General features: G+C 38.9%; 1 protein-coding gene across 1 annotated transcript in view; it reads left to right on the top strand.

Moving 5' to 3' along the window:
* The window catches only part of LOC150076622 (fibroblast growth factor receptor 1-like), a 457312-nt gene that overhangs the window by 376983 nt on the left and 62369 nt on the right, over positions 1 to 17960 (top strand). Inside the window, exon 13 of the mRNA XM_090387392.1 lies at positions 12839 to 12976. Coding sequence (XP_090243518.1) covers positions 12839 to 12976 — 138 coding nt within the window. The remainder of the gene's footprint in view (positions 1 to 12838; positions 12977 to 17960) is intronic.

The following is a 17960-nucleotide window of genomic DNA, read 5'->3' as shown; positions in this document are numbered from 1 at the left end:
TTGGATCTTCAACTTCTGTATCTTTGCTACTGTTTAGTCTGTGAAGTGTTATCAAGAGATGTGGCCAGGGAACCTCCGTCGCACACAATGTCAGAAATGTGGTCAGTTTACCAAGTTGTCTGATCATAGCAAAGACAGTTTTCTTGCATCGAGACCAGTAGTGTACAGAATTTGGAATGGATTTGAGAAACGACAAATGTTCAATACATTCTTCAACAAATCTTTGGTCTTCTATCATACGTTTTGTTATGTTGGAAGTTTCTCCAATGCATTTGAAAGTGGAACATAAACCTTTGGTTATTCTCAAGCATAAAATTTTCATTGCCATGTATAGAATATGATGTGGCGTTACTCCTCTGCAATCTTTTCATCTTATTTCGGTAGCCATCATAAGCGAAGTAACACATAATCCATCTTTAAATTTATGATGGCCTAAACTTATCGCTTTATGATGGCCTAAGTATATCGCTGGAAATGACAGTTCCTCAGCATGTTCATTGTAAACTATTAACATTGGTTGATTGTGTTGTCCAGGAGCAATTGCAAGACTTTTTTTTTTTTCATTCCAAAGTAAAGTGTGCTGCTGTGCCATAAATAATTCGATGTCACTTTCAGATGACGCGATCTCCTCTATATTGTCTACTTGTTCGGTATTGGTAATTCTCAATGAAACTGTAGCAAGCAACTGACAATCTACTGTGATGTTATAACGTTTGTACACAGGAGTAGTGATTTTAAATATAACTTAGCCACGATTTGACCATTTCCTTTCTCCCATATTCTTGGCAAGTAAGTCAGTTTATGAATCAAATGCTTCTTGATGTAAATGTTGAACGCATAAATGCCGTCTAAAGCATGAGGCAACTCTCTAACCATATTATTCAGATTGACTGGAAACATTTATAACTTGTACGATAATACCATAACTGCCAGTTTCATATTGCAAACGTTGAATTTGCATGGATGGCAAATCTAGCCGGAACAAACGTTATCAAAGTTATTCTTTGCATCCAGTTTCTTTGTGACTACGTCTTAGTATCCAATCAAATTAGTCAGACAAGACTTCCCCTTAAACCCATCCTGTGTCCGAGCTATAACTCAAGTCTTGTCTAGATGATCCTGCCATGCTTCTTTAACCAGTGCCTCCATTAATTTCCCTGGAACAGAAGTTAAACTAACAGGTCTGTAATTACCTGTGTCTCCCTTTGATTCCCTTTGTTAATTGGGGTCACATTTTCACATCTCCAGTCCATGGGTGCCTCCCCTGAGTCCAGGGAAGCTCTCATAATTATGGCTAAGGGTTTGCTTACTTCCTTTGCCGCCTCCTTTAATATAACTGGATACCCCAGGTGCCTTTCTTGTGGTTATCTTCAACAATTTCTCCTCCATTTACTCTCAGTCCTTACAAGATTATCTAACTTACTGCCAGAGTTGAATACCCCTCTGGCATTCCCCTCTCTGAATAACTCCTCATGTGTGAATGTCGATGCAAAATATTCATTTAGTTGGTTAGCTACCTGAGCAGGGTCATCAACAGTTGAACCATCGATATCAAGTGGACTAATCTGATTCATCCCCTTCCTTCTAGAGTTTACATAAATAAAGAACTTTTGCTGTTTTTCTTTGTATCCTTTGCCAATGATTTCTCATAATCTGCATAACCTCCTTTGTAACTTGGTTACAGACCAGCTTATATCTATCGTAAGCTTGTGTGTGTCACATGTCTAATTAGTTCATCTGACTAATTAGAAATGTGACAGGCTAAATCTGGAACAATATTTCTTTGTTGGTATGAAAAGCCTAGTAGCTTCCAAGATTGATTCTTTGAAAGCTTCCCATTTTGAATTTGTTGATGATTAAACTTCACACCACTTGTACAGCCGGAAGATAAAGAAATTTTCAATACTGTAACTAAAAACACTTTATTTACAATAAAATAAATATATAATAGATATATATTTACAATAAAATAAATATATAATAGATATATATTTACAATAAAAATAGATAACACTGATAAAATATACTAAAAACCTAGAAATTAAAAGCGATAAAATTTGCTGTAGCTTTTGGAGGCAGCAGTCTCCTTCCTCAGCAGCATATGTCTACTGTGCGGCATATCCTTAAATAGCAGATCCATGGCAAACGTCACATGGTTCCCCGGTATGAATTTTCCATTTGCGCCCCGGAACCGGAAATGGTTCAGGAGCACGCTAGCTGAAACTGTTCATCACGTCCAAGAATTGTCAAACTAATAGAGCAAGCTTATCTGTGAAAAGATCTAAACCTCCCAAGCACTTACTAATTCATTTCACAAATATGCATGGTCTCTATTCTGATCTTAACGATGTCCATTTCCACTTGCAGTTTGCCAAACCCCATGTACTTTTTCTAACAGAATCACAGTTATCGGTTGATTCAACTACTGCTCATCTCAGTTGCCCATATTATTTGCTGTATGATTCCTTTCGCCTCAAAGGTGGTACTTGTGCATATGTCCGTTCTGATATTCCCTGTCAGAGACTTGGCAATTTGGAATCTACTCTCTTTGATCTTTTCTGGCTTAAAATCTCTCTACCTCATTGTGTCAAATTCATCTGTTGTCTCTACTGTTGTCCCAACTCCACTAATCACTTAGAGCTTTTTGACTTCCTCTCTTTGCAACTTGACTTTCTCCAGTCCAACTTTCCTAAAAGTGAGTTAATTTTCTTGGTGATTTTAATGTTCACAACTCCAGCTGGCTTCCGTTTTCTAGTCACACCGACCCAGCAGGTCGAGATGCTGAGACTTTTGCAATTACTAATGACCTTGCACAGATTGTTCATTTACCTACAAGAATACCAGACAATCCTAATCATACAGCCAACATGCTTGATCTTTTTCTCACAAACAACCCTTCTAAGTACACAGTCGAAGTGAGTGGTCCTTTAGGCACTTCAGATCACAACTTGGTAATTCTCTCTTCTCCAATGAAGCCTTAGGTTAGGTTAGGTTAGAGGTCTGCTGTGACCCGAACAATTTCATTATCTCTATCCTCTGAGGTGCTGCAGTGGGACCCCACCCTGTCTATTAAAGCCTTGAAATTGTTTGGGTCACAGCAGACCTCAAGAAGTGCAGCTACTCCCAGAGGGTGTTAGACAGAGCCATTAGAGGAGTAGCGTCCACCCCATAATGAGCAGTTCGCCCCTGTGAGCACCGCATACATTCCCTACTATCCGGGCCTTTCAGACCACATTGCACGTGTAGTTCGGGGGTGTCAGATACGCTGTGTGTGCATCTCCCAGGTCGGAGGTGGCACACAGTGATATCTCAAGTAAAAGACCCTATATCCAAAGAAGCCAGCAGTGGGGTGGTGTACGAAATTAAATGCCCGGATTGTGGGGTGTGTTATGTTGGTGAGACGGGGCAGCGATTGAAAGACAGGCTGGGGGAGCATGTAAACGCAATAAAGTCCGCAAATTATGGGAAGTCTGCTGTAGCAGAACATTTCTGGGAGAAACAACACCAAATTTCCCCAGAGGATGCTGTCATCACAGATCATGCACAAGGTTCTGGGACCGTAAATGGCTTGAGAGGTTACGTATTGAGGCAGCTAGCAATACTGTTAATAGGGTTAGGGGTGTATGTTTACACACCCTCCTGGAAACCGTCATTCTTGGACGTGATGAACGGTTTCAGCTAGCGCACTCCCGAGCCATTTCCGGTTCCAGTGCGCAAATGGAAAATTCCAACTATGGAACCATATGACGTGTGCTGTGGATCTGCTATTTAAGGATTGTGCTGCACATTAGACATATGCTGCTGAGGAAGGAGACTGCTGCTTCTGAAAGCTACAGCAAATTTTATTGCTTTTAATTTCTGGGTTTTTAGTATATTTTATCAGTGTTATCTATTTTTATTGTAAATATATATCTATTCTATATTTATTTTATTGTAAATAAAGTGTGTTTTTAGTTACATTATTGAAAATTTATTTATCTTCTGGCTGGGGTGAAGTTTAATCATCAACATGAATTGTCTCAGACCACCGTAGTTACCTTTATGAAAGCAAAAACCCTTCTCTTTACCCTTGATGGTAGTTACCTCTTTGAGTAAATCCCACTTCAGCACACTGTGATCACTGCCACCTAGTGGTTCCTATATCTGCAGATGCTTGAAGCATGAAGAATCACTACTGATAATCAGATCAAGAGTATTACTCCTTCTAGTTGCCTCCCAAACATGCTGCTGTAGAAAACAATCATCCAAGAAATCCTAAAAAGCCTTGCTAGTGTGTGAGTAACCAACCCACAAATTCCAGTCCAATACCTGGGAAATTAAAATCCCCCATTATAAGACACACTAATTTACTGGCCCACTCCATTTCTCTGTACGATTGCTCATTATACTCATCAGATTCTTTAGCCCTATAACAAACACCTCATTTTTCCTTTCCCAGTGCTTATGTCACACCAAACAGACTCAACATTGCATTGTCCACCTACATCAATCGGATGCACTTCCTTAGATTTTGTATTTCTTAACTAACAGCATAACCCCTCCTCCCTTCCTGTCCTGTCTATCCTTTCTGTACACATTGTACTCCCCAAATTCCAGTTCTGCACTGCTTATGTCTGTGTGACACCATGTCTCTGATACCCCAACAATATCTGCCTTTGATGTCTTGACTAGGACTTCAAGCTCATCGAATTTATTAACTATACTCCTAGCATTGGTGCACATGCACCGGTTTCTACTCTTAGTTACCCTAACACAGCCCATGTATTTACTTGTTCCACTATGACTCCCAGCAGTCCTGGAAATTCCTATTGCCTTGCTTTCCAGGCTGCTGTTCAATTGCATTTCAATAGAAATAGTGCAAGAATCACTTTTACCTCCACCAGCAGCTACTGTTAGTCTATTTGTCCTTGTATCACCCCCCCCAAAGCTAGCAGTTTTCCGGCCCACCTAACTCTGCCTCTATAGCATCAGCAAATATTCTTGCACCCTTTCTATTTAAGTGTATCCCATCCCTGTAGAAGCAGCTCTCCTGTTAACAAGCACAGACCAGGCTGAGAAAAATTCTATCCCTTGAGCCTTGCACAATCTCTATAGGGCAGAATTGAACAACAATGCTCTCATCATATAGCCCCTCCTATCGTGTCTGGGCAGAATTGCAGACACTTTCAAATTAAACCCTAACTCACGGCTTTTTTTCATTATTTTCTTGTACTTGTTAAGTAATTCTGCCGGTCTCCTACTCTTAATATCATTAGTGCTAACGCGTATCACCCTTTGTGCCCTTAAACGATGATATCTTCCCTACAACGTCATCAACCTTTGCCCCCGGCAGACATACCGTGGTCCTGTTCCATCTATCCTTTTTGCACAGTATGTTGCCCATTTCCCTTACAATAGAGTCACCTACAACAACTAGTTCCTTTGGGACCAGTGCATTCTGCCTTGGGGGTTGCCGCTGTGTTGCGTAATGTTCAAGTGCAAGATCTGGCATTGATGTGGGCAGCTGAGAGCTTGATGGGTCCCTCAATTTAAATCCTTCGAGGGCATCCACCCTGTCCTTCAAGCTCTCCTATAAGCCCATAACAATGCCGAGTTGGCGCCCTATTTCCTCGCAGTCCTTGCATCGCGCGCACACACAAAGACATTCCCCTTGGCAATATCATGTCCCGTTCCTGATTGTCCACAAACATCAAACAAGCAGTGCATTTCAATAGACTGTGATTCAGAGGACAACCCCCCCCTCCTCAGTTCTCCCCTGAGCCACAGCACTTCCACTAGTTTGAGTCCTTTGCTTTGTTGCTCTGGTCTGAGTCATGATTTCTATTCAAGTTCAATAAAATTCCAGTACAAAATATAAACCTAAACCTATATCCCAATGCAGTTAACCCTAAACCTATATCCCAATGCACTATATATATATGTATTTTGGTATCGAATATTATCTCCGAGTTACGTTATGACTTTCTTATCCCCTGTCAACTTTAATATATTAATATATATTTATTTAGTTAAAAAAGTGCAATTCAGTTGACAATGAAATTTAATAAGATTAATAAATTTTACTGATTAATTGATACTACTATACCCGCTATCTAGTTTTCCGTTAAAATGTGATACGTGTGCTATCACACGTATTGTATAATAATGGCGGCAAATTATGAATGGTTAATCTAAGAACACTAGATATTATTTACTTTCCAAATCGTGCTATCTAAATTCAAAATAAACCACGGTCTCTATAACAGCTTATAGACCTAGCTTGACTAGGTCTATAAGCTGTTATAGAAAATAATTTAATCTAACAATTAAGCCAATAAAGTGGCTAATTAAAAACCTCATTTGCTGCTGGAGCTGCAAAACCTGTCCACACATGGATTTGATACCCTTACTGATACTAAGTAATAACCTACAAAATCTCTATCTAAATTCAATTTAAACTAAAGTATTGTTACTAGGAATATAAAGCAACTCTAAAAAATAAATTAATATGCCAATTTAAGTCAATAAAAAAGCAAAAACTTCCCTATTTGCTGGAGCCGTAAAAACTTCGCCTGTTCACATGGAGGGATGAAATGCGAGGCGTTTTTTTTTTTTTTTTTTTGGCTGATGCTGCATAAGCTTGCTTTCTTGCATCATATGCCTCTGCTAATCCTAATAGTCCTTGCCTACTTCTATTCAGAATCTGAAACCCAGTCTGGAGAGACTCTTGATTAGAACTTCGCTCACTAGTGCTTTGAGGAATCAAGAGCTCAGGGCTAGCCCCAGCTCCTCTTGGACTTCTTAAAGCTCATTCAGAAGTGACTTCTTCCTCAGATTTCGGAATCTCCACTGGAGGGTCCACCTGCTTCTTCCTTTTTCTCACCATTAAACATTATTAATGTTAGTACAAAAGGAACACCAAAACTTGGCAGATTCAACACAAAGCCTAAAGAAATTGCAGAAATTTGAAAAACAGACTTAATAAAGCTCATTCTGCCAGTGGGTGATTCACCCCAGCTGTATAGAAGTTAGAAGGTGTATTGGTTTAATTGCAGTCTCCAGGGTTCCCCCCATATACTGGCATCAGAGGTTTCCACCATCTCTGCATTGTTTACTCTATTTGTGTAGCACAGAACTCTGTGTAGGCCGAGATTTAAACAGTGTGAGGAGTGGAAGGATGTGTAGTGTTGTCAAGGCAGAATAGGAAGGGACGAAGGGTTATGCTGTTAGTTAGGAAACACACAGAATCTAAGGCAGTGCATCCAGTTGACACAGGTAGCCAGTGAAACATTGTCAATTTGGTGTGACATAAGCACTGATTAAACAAAAAATGAGAGTAGGTGTGTGTGTTATGGGCCTAATGACTGATAAGTAAATGAACAACTGCACCGAGAAATAGTGGGCCAGTAAATCAGAATGTTTTATCAGTAAATCAGTAAATCAGAATGGTGGGGGATTTTAAATTTCCAGGTATTGTGGAACTTGTGGATTGATCACACACTTGCAAGACTTTTGTGGATTTATTGGACGATGGTTTTCTACAGCAACATGTTTGAGAGGGAGTAATACTTTTGATCTGATTATCAGCAGTGATTCTTCATACGTTAAGAATCTGCAGATACAGAAACCACTAAGTGGCAGTGATCACAGTGTACTGATGCGGGATTAACTTAAATATGTAGCTACCATCAGGGGAAAGGGAAGTGTTTTAGCAAAGATAACTATGGTGGTCTCAGACAGTGTTTCATGTCAAAACCAATTTGTCATGAAAATGCGATGCAGAAATGGCATCATTTCCATAAAGGTAGGTTACTAATCTTCACATTTCTTTTAGATATTTTGGTTTGTATATATTGATTACGAAATAAAGAACTTTTGTATTGGGCATATTTTTTGATCATTCACAAATTTCCATAATTTCAATTGGAAGACGAGACATATAATTGGATTGCAACGTATCTAAACATCTCTGGAAAACTGCATCAGTTGAGGTATCAATCTTATTGAAATTGAGCAATTAATATTGAGAGTTGGATCAAACGTTTCTTGCAGGAAAGTAATTAACAGTTTAGTTTCTTCCAATCCGAAGTTAACGTTTAAATCACCACTCATGATCATGGGTATTCCGGTACAAGTACAGCAACAAAAGGAAATGAATGGAGACAATTATATCCTATATATCACTGTTAGGAGAAATATAGACAGCAGTTGTATCACTTTGCCATTGGGTGACAATTAAGTTCCTTGTTCTTAAGTGAACCTCTCAGCTATTACACACAAGGATCCTGTCGACTTCAACATCAGGAAATGCGGTGTGTATCAGTGATGTATCTTCAGCAGCTGGTTTCTTTGTGTCGTTTTCAAACCATAGACAATCACAAATGAAGCATACAGAAATAATTTTTCATAACTATCCTTTCAAACTCTCAATGTGTGTTCGTATCTAAATAGTAGTCTGTGTACAGAAAAAGAGCATGACCAGTTAAATTTATCTGCTCTGCAATTGGAGAAATGTTCTGTTGTACATAATTGATACTCACTTCAGGTAGATCATTGTTAGATGGAGTGGCATTGCTGGTTGAAGGCACTGCAAAATCCAGTGCTTGATTTTCTGTTCGTCTTTTACGTACAATAATCTTGATTTTCTGTTTGTCTTTTACGTACGATAATTCTTGATTTTCTGTTTGTCTTTTACGTACGATAATTTTGATGGTCTTTGTCTTTCTCATGCATTCATTGCTACCTTCATCTTTATTTTCTTAGGTTGGCTTGCTCAATACTCTCAACAAGGCTTTGCATTTGACTTCAGTATCATTGAACATTCAGGGTCTTTCAATAAATAGAAAATTATTGATGTGAAACATCTATAGCAACACCTAACAATGCAATGTAAAAAAAATGCAAATTGCAACAATGCAAATACCTGTATTCTTGCAACCATACTATTCAACAGATGGTTAGTCAAATAGGTAATTAGGCTGTTGGCTTGAATTTTGCTCACCTCTTCCAAATATTGATTCAGTAGAGAAAGTAGCATAAAAGTTTACATCATTCATAATTTTGATTTTAAAATGGTTCTGATTTTCGTCAAAGATGTTTTCACATAAAACATCTTTCATACATACAGGGCCCACATAGATATGCTCCTCACACGTGCTTCAAGACTCCGGTGGATAGCAAAACAGCATCTCCTTCATATCAGAGATAAAAAGACAACCGTGAGGTACATAAGAGCAATCATCTTTCCACCTTTACTCTATGCTGCTGAAATTTGGGCGTCAGCGGCACCATCAATAAAGAAACCACTCTTTGCCACAGAATTCTGGCTCCTAAAGTGGGCCAACAGGAAGCACAACCTTCCAGCTCTGATTCATACCACGCAGCTTGCCAACTCTCTCGGGATTCCACGGCTTCCCACCTTAGTCGAAGACCAACGCCTCCTTGCAACAGTCAAGATGATAACAGGCATAATCGCAACACCTTCATTCTGGGATACCTGTGGCTGGAGGATCCCCCCTGCTGCCCTTAGGGTCAATCCCGAGCTCTACTCGCATTCAGCGCGACTCCATCTCTCGGACAGGTTCCTCCCTCAGCAGATGTTCAAGCAAACCGGGGCACTTGACGCCGACCTGAACAAATTCGCTGTTGACCGGACTTACAGGAAAAAAATTATGTCTAGTAGGACTAATCAGCATTGACATGTGTACCTTGCATCTGTTCCTGTCTGATTGAGCTGGTGCTCTTATCTCGATGTTAAGTCAGCTCAATCAGACCTAACTCTCGTAAGGAGTTCTCTCCTTTGTATAAAATATGTTTTCTTTTGTAAAATTACCTGTTTTTGTAAATTAATTGTTCTATTTTCCCGGAAGTTTCGGGAGGTTGTAAAAATGTAAACCCCTGGCTTTTTGGCCGTGAAGGGCATTAAAGATTATCTCTCTCTCTCTCTCTCTCTCTCTCTCTCTCTCTCTCTCTCTCTCTCTCTCTCTCTCTCTCTCTCTATGTGCAGTTTTTTTTTTTTTAAATTATATACAGTGGGTATTTGCTGTTGGTAACTGGTGATGTTACCAACAGCAAATTCTAATTGCGAAGCATTGAAGGAATTAATCTTGGAACTACTAAGCGTTTTATACCAACTGAGAAATACTTCAAGATTTAACTTCAAGATGAACTAAAGAGATTCGTGGCAGAGAAGAAAAATGCGTGGGGTTCATTTAAATTACCAGGAAACTCAGAAGTCTATGGTAGATATAAGCTATTCTGTAATGAAGTCACAAAGGATGTTATGCAAGTGAAGGCAGATTACAAGAATTCTTTAGAAAAGGATGCAGAGAAAAACAGCAAAGACTTTTTTTACTTATGTAAACTGTAGAAGGGGATTAATCCGATTAGTCCACTTGATATTGATGGTTCGATTGTTGATGAGCCTACTCAGGTAGCTGACAAACTGAATGAGTATTTTGCATCTACATTCACACATGAGGAATGCGTGAATGTAGAGAATTCATTCACAATTCTGTAAGGAAGTGGAGGCTAGACATTTTTCAAACATGGAGCTAAATCATTTTGTAATAAGTGAGAAGTGGATGAGAAATCATTGAAGTTAAACATAAGAAAGGCACCTGAGGTGGATGGGATCTATCCAGTTATATTAAAGATGGCATCAAAGGAAGTAAGCAAACACTTAGCCATAATTATGAGAGCATCCTTGGACTCAGGGGAGGTACCCATAGACTGAGATGTGCATATGAGACCCCAAATTCACAAAGGAGGATCAAAAGCTGACACAAGTAATTATAGACCTGTGAGTTTAACGTCTGTTCCAGGGAAAATAATGGAGTCACTGGTTAAAGAAGCAATGCAGGATCATCTAGACAAGACCGCAGTTATAGTTGAGACACAGCATGGGTTTGTCAAAGGGAAGTTTTGCATGACCAATTTGATTGGATACTATAATATGGTCAGAAAAGAACTGGTAGAAAAAAAATAATTTTGATATCATAGACTTGGATTTCAGGAAATCTTTTGATACTGTTGCACATAATTCGTTGTACAAATTGGAGCAGTATACCATTAAGGGCAAGTTGCTACAATGGATAAAAGGATGGTAGAGTAGGAGAACACTGAGAGTGGTAATTAATGGACACTGCTGTTCGTGGACTAACGTTATTAGTGGAGTTACCCAAAGTTTGGTCATTGGGACCATTGTTGTTTTCTGCATTTATCAACGAATATTGATGAAGGTATATCATTCTTAATGTCCAAGTTTCAGATGATCCCAAGGTTTGCTGGGTTGTTAATGACAGCATGCTGCTGCTGCAACAGGATCTAGAAAAGTTAGGCAGACAGGCTGAGATGGGGCAACTGAATTTTAATGTTGACATATGCAAAGTAATGCATATGGGTATCAGTAACCCCAAGTAACTCACCAACTGTGTAGTACTACACTCAGGTTAGTGGAGAATGAAAAAGACCCAGGGGTAATTGTGCTCTGCAGTCAGATATGCAGTTTTTAGAGAAGTGCAGATAGGCTGCGAGAGGAGCATCTCACGGGGTTTTGTTAACAATATACAGGAACTTTGCTAGCGCTGATAAGGTGAGGAAAAGGCCATTGAGTACTGCATACAGGTCTGGAGGCCTCATTTTAGGAAGGATGTAGAGCTATTGGAATGGGTAGAGAGAAGGGTAGTGATATTGGTGAGGGGAACAAAGGGGTGCTCTTACCAAGGAATGCTTGAGTTCTGCAATTGCAGTGTCTCGAGACTAGGCACATGTGTGGTGATATGATTGAGGTGTGTAAGGCTTTGAATGGTTTGAGCAAGCTCAGCGCTAATTGGATTCTTCCTCCTGCTCAGATTATGCACTTTAGGAGGCATGAATTCAAATTGAGGAAAGACAGTTACAGAATAAATGTGCAGAAATTTGCTTTTTAGCCAGTGAGTGGTTGATTGCTTGTACAAACTTCCATCTATCATTGTGGAAGTTGAAAGCTTAAATAAATTCAATGTAGGACTGGCGAAAATTGGTAAATAGTAGTCTTGTTAATGGGGAGGGTTTTTTTTTTTTTGCTGATGATGTATATAAGCTTGCTATCTTGCATTATATGCCATTGCTAATGCTAACTCTTTCAGTTAAGCCTATTCCAGATATAGATATCAGTGGAAACTAGATCAAGAAAGCTAAGTTTCAGGCAGAGATCTGAGCCTTGGAGACAAGTTGAACCTAAATCTCCTGATTAAAAGTATATCCATGCCATCCACAGTTTAAATCATAGTAATGAATAAGATTTCATTCCCCACTCCTCACCCCCATATTGAGTGCTATGGGAAGCATTTGTTGTGTGAAAAAAGGGGATATTCTTTTTTAGCCTATCATTCCGTTTATCATTAACAACAAATTAAGGTAATATCTTATTCTGGGACTATGCTATAATCAGTAATTGTAAGGTGACTTCATTATTTTGATGTCATGAATCTCTCTTCACCAGTGTTTGAAAAATATTAATGCCATATGCTTGATATCATCAGCATTAATCTCCGCATTTCACTTCACGTTTCAGTTTCTGACAGGTTGGTATCTTATATTCTCTTGATATTATTTTGCAATGTTTTGACCATGAAGATGTTTTCAGAATTAGGGGTAAAAATAAATCTGATTTAGTGAATTTATCACAATTTTTTTTAATTAAAGCTTTGATAACTTTGCTTTAATTACTAATTACTGTTAATTTTATATATTAGATGGTCATTTGGTTTTCAAAATTATGGGTAAAAATAAATCTGATTTAGTGAATTTATCACAATTTTTTTAATTAAAGCTTTGATAACTGTTTGCTTTAATTACTGTTAATTTTATATATTAGATGGTCATTTGGTATATTAATGTGGGAAATAATGACTCTTGGAGGTTCTCCATATCCATCTGTGCCATTGGAGAAGCTGTTTCAGTTATTAAAAGACGGACATAGAATGGAAAAGCCTCAACACTGTTCCCTTGAATTGTAAGTTTTTCTTGAGTAGACTATATGTTTACCCCCCCCCCCCCTTCAAATGTTTCACTTATTATTCTTGAACTGAATTGGAATAAGAAATTGATAGATATTAAAATTCACAATGTGAACACTACAATAACAAAAATAACATACAGCCTAAGCAAAATATTAGTAAGATTTAAGGTTTCATTAGAACTCAAGACATGGCCTCATAAGCCTGCTGAAAATATAAAATAAAAAAATTAAAAAAAAACTCAAAAAAGCAGGAAATATCAGGGAAATGCAAAACATTTAAAAAAAATGAATACTGCAAAATACACGGAGTATGCTTATAACTAGTGGCCTTTTACCTATAGGTAAACATAAAAAAATTATAAAATATAGTAAATTTTTATATATTTTATCTAATACTGTAAATTTTAAATCTGCATTTCAAAATTTTAGTAAAATTTTAACAGCCTGTTTACATTATTTGAAGAGACAAGCTGATAGAAAAAACTCCATAAGAAAAAGAGTAATTCCATTGCATAAAGAAATGGTAGACTGTCTTGAATACTGAACTGATGAGACATGTGGCAGAGAACAAAAATGCATGGTATACATATCAATTATCAGGCGACACAGAAGCCTGTGGCAGATATAAGCTAGTCCTAATCAAGTCACAAAGGAGATTTGGCAAGGGATGCTAATAGTAATTACAGACCAGTTAGTTTAACTTCTGTTCCGGGTAAAATAATGGAGTCAATGGTTAAAGATGCATTGCAGGATCATCTAGCCAAGACTGCAGCAATAATTCAGACACAGCATGGGTTTGTTAAGGGAAAGTCTTGTCTGCCAAATTTGTTTGGTTACTATGATGTGGTTACAAAGGAACTGGATACAAAAAATAATTTTGATATCATATACAGGTAGTTGCTGACTTGACGAGTTAATTCATTCCTAGTGCCCGTGCTCATAAAGCAAAAACTTGTAAAGCAGGAATTTATTCCCATAGACAATTTTATAAACAGGAGGTTACATTCTCAACAGTGAAATTAGTTAGCTAATTAGTTTATTTAAACAATGATTGATTTATCCAATTAAATGAAAACATAGCATATAAAATCAAGTAATTATAATTTAAAGAAATTATTTATGACAACAAATGTTAAAGAATGTTTATTCTTCATCGTCAACTAAATGCACTTTCGTTGATCACTCATTGTTGGTTGGCACTCATTATTGGTTTGTTGCCATGAGTAAGGTCTTGTATGCAGAATCCATGTAATGTTCCTTAACGTTGAAATCGTTTAGGCACACCCTGAATTATAGTAAATTCCCCAAAATCCCACATGGTTGAGATTCTTCTAAATACCACTGAAGTCTTTGTGTGTGTTCTAAGTAAAGAGTATTAGCTGTCAACTCTCAGTGTTTTGATGGGAGTTTGAAAGTTGAAGAACTGGGTGGATGTCATTGAAGAAATTAAATTGGGCTCATCAAGCTCTCATCTGCCCACCTCAATGTCAGGGCTAATATTTGCACATCAGGCAACACAGCGGCAATTCCAAAGATGTACAGGAGATAGCTAGCATGATGTGCATGAGATAGCTACTGTCGTGACTTTTTTGTCAGGGAAAAAGAAAATATATTGTTCAACAAAGGTTAGCTGGAATAGCACCAGGGTATTTCTGCCAGGGGCAAAAGTTGATATCATTCTACAAGTGCGCATTAACATTATTAGTAGGAGATCTGAGGACTTACTTAAAAAGTATGGGGCAATGTTGAGAAAAACTCATAAGTTAGGGTTATATTTGAGTCTCTGCAATTATGCCCAGACACGATAGGAGAAGTATATGATGAGCGCCTCGGCAATCAATTCGGCCCTAGAGAGATTATGCAAGGCTTGTGGGGTAGAATTTTTCTCGGCATAGTCTGTGCTTGTTAACAGAATAGACTGCTCTCTACGTGGACGGGATTCACTTAAACATAAAGGATACAAGAATATTTGATGCCACTGAAGCATTGTTACATGGGTTGCAAAACTGCTCTCTCTCGGTGGGAAGAGATACACAGACTAATACATTAACAAGTGCCACAAGCAGAGGTGAAAGTGATTGCTGAACGTGCAGCAGTCTGGAAAGCAAGGTGTCAGGGATTTCAAACCTGTTGTAAGTCATCATGGCACATGTATACTGTACTTGGATATACACTAATGCTAGGAGCATAGTGAATAAATTTGATGAGTTCGAAAGTTCTGGAGGAGTATAATGTACACGGAAGGGTCAGGTAGGATGGGAGAGGGGTTATGCTCTTAGCTAAGAAGCACATAAAATATAAGGCAGTGACTCTGAGTACAACAAACAACTGTACAGAGAAATAGAAGGGACCAGTAAATAACAAACTTATGGGTTGGTCGGTCACACACTAGCAAGACTTTTGTGGATTTATTGGATGACTGTTTTCTACAACAGCATGCTAGAGCCAACAAGAGAGAGAGAGAGAGAGAGAGAGTAATGATGTAATTATCAGCAGTGAGATTCACTTAAAGGTAACCACCATCAAAAGTGAGGGAAAGGGTTTTTGATTTCATAAAGGTGACTATGGTAGGACCAACTGATGATGCATCAGAAAATTCTAAACAGGAAGTATTTGGGGAAGTAATCAAAAAGCTACTAGGCTTTTAATATCACAAGCTTGAAGGACAGGGTGGATGCCCTCGAAGGAAATAAATTGAGGGGCCCATCAAGCTCTCAGCTGCCCACATCAACGCCAGAGCTTGCACTTGGTCATCAGGCAACACAGAAGCAGCCCCCGAGGCAGAATGCGCTGGTCCCACAGGAACTAGTAGTTGTTGGTGACTATTGTCAGGGAAACGGGGAACATGCTTTGTAAAAAGGATAGGTGGAATAGGACCACGGTATGTCTGCCAGGGGCAAAGGTTGATGACGTTGTAGAGCGGATATCATCTTTTAAGGGCACAAAAGGTGATATAGTTGTACACGTTGGCACCAATGATATTAAAAGTAGGAGACCGGCGGAATTACTTAGCAAGTACAGGTCACTGTTGAAAAAAAGCCGTGAATTAGGGTTGAACTTGAAAGTGTCTGCAATTCTGCCCAGACACGATAGGAGGGAGTATATGATGAGAGCCTTGTCGATCAATTCGGCCCTGGAGGGATTGTGCAAGGCTCAAGGGGTAGAATTTTTTTCAGCCTGGACTGTACTTGTTAACAGGAGAGATTGCTTCTACAGGGATGGGATACACTTAAATAGAAAGGGTGCAAGAATTTTTGCTGATGCTGTCGAGGCAGTGTTAGGTGGGTCGGAAAACTGCTAGTTGGGGGGGGATACAAGGACTAATCGATTAACAGTAGCCGATGGCAGAGGTGGAAGTGATTCTTGCACTGCTTCTATTGAAATGAGCAGAAGTCTGAAAAACAAAATGCAGGATATTTCAGAGACTGCTGGTAGTCATTGCGGTACAAGTAAACACATGGGTTGTGTTAGGGTAGCTAAGAATAGAAACAGGTGCATGTATACCTGCGTGTACACCAATGCTAGGAGTTTGGTAAATAAATTTGATGAATTTGAGGTATTGCTCAAAACATCAAAGGCAGATATTGTTGGGATATCAGAGACGTGGTGTCACACAGATATAAGTAATGCAGAACTGGAATTTGGGGAATACAATGTGTATAGAAAGGATAGACAGGACAGGAGGGGAGGAGGGGTTATGCTATTAATTAAGAAACACATAAAGTCCAAGGAAGTGAAGCCAGTCGACATCGATGGACAGGGCAGTGTCGAGTCAGTTTGGTGTGACATAAGCATAGGGAAATCAAAATTGAGAGTAGGAGTGTGCTATAGGCCTAATGACTCTGATGAGTATAATAAGATATTGTACAGGGAAATAGAGTGGGCCAGTAAATCAGAGAGTCTTATAATGGGGGATTTTAATTTCCCAGATATTGACTGGAATTTGTGGGTTGGTCACTCGCACACTAGCAAGGCTTTTGTGGATTTATTGGATGATTGTTTTCTACATCAGCATGTTCTTGAGGCAACAAGAGGGAGCAATACTCTTGATCTGATTATCAGTAGTGATTCTTCATGCATTAAGAACCTGCAGATAAATGAACCACTAGGTGGCAGTGATCACAGTGTGTTGAAGTGGGATTTACTCAAGGAGGTAACTACCATCAGAGGTAAAGGGAAGGGTTTTTGTTTTCGTAAAGGAGACTATGATGGTCTGAGACAGTATTTAAATTCTGTACAGTGGACCAACTGATGATGTTACCAACAGCAAACTCAAAATGGGAAGCATTCATGGAACTAATCTTGGAGGCTACCAGGCTTTACATACCAACTAAGAAATATTGTTCAAAGTTTAGGCCTAAATGGTTGTCAGATGAACTAATGAGACATGTGGCAGAGAAGAAAAATGCATGGGATACATACAAATTAATGGGTGACATGGAAGCCTATGATAGATATAAGTTGGTCTGTAACCAAGTCACAAAGGTGATTAGGCAGGCAAAGGCAGACTACGAAAAATCCTTGGCAAAGGATGCAAAGAAAAACAGAAAAGAATTCTTTACATACTTGAACTTGAAGGAAAGGGATGAATCAGATTGGTCCACTGGATATTGATGGTTCAACAGTTGAGGATCCTGCTCAGGTGGCTAACAATCTAAACGAGTATTTTGCATCTACATTCACGCATGAGGAGTTATTCATGAAGGAGAATGATGTAGGTAAAGTAAACAGTGGCAATGAGCTGGATGATTTTGTAATAACTGAGAGGAAAGTGGAGGAGAGATTGTTGAGGATAAACATAAAAAAGGCGCCTGGGGTGGATGGGATCTATCCAGTTATATTAAAGGAGGCAGCAAAGGAAGTATGCAAACCCCTAGCCATAATTATGAGAGGAGCTTTGGACTCAGGGGAGGTACCCATAGACTGGAGATGTGCAAATGTAACCCCAATTCACAAAGGAGGATCAAAGGCTGACACA

Source organism: Mastigoproctus giganteus, chromosome 13 (assembly GCF_048544385.1).
Source record: "Mastigoproctus giganteus isolate SK-2022 chromosome 13, ASM4854438v1, whole genome shotgun sequence".
Classification (NCBI taxonomy): domain Eukaryota; kingdom Metazoa; phylum Arthropoda; class Arachnida; order Uropygi; family Thelyphonidae; genus Mastigoproctus; species Mastigoproctus giganteus.
Note: the sequence above shows the minus strand (reverse complement) of the source record. Positions and strands in the feature narration are given on the sequence as shown.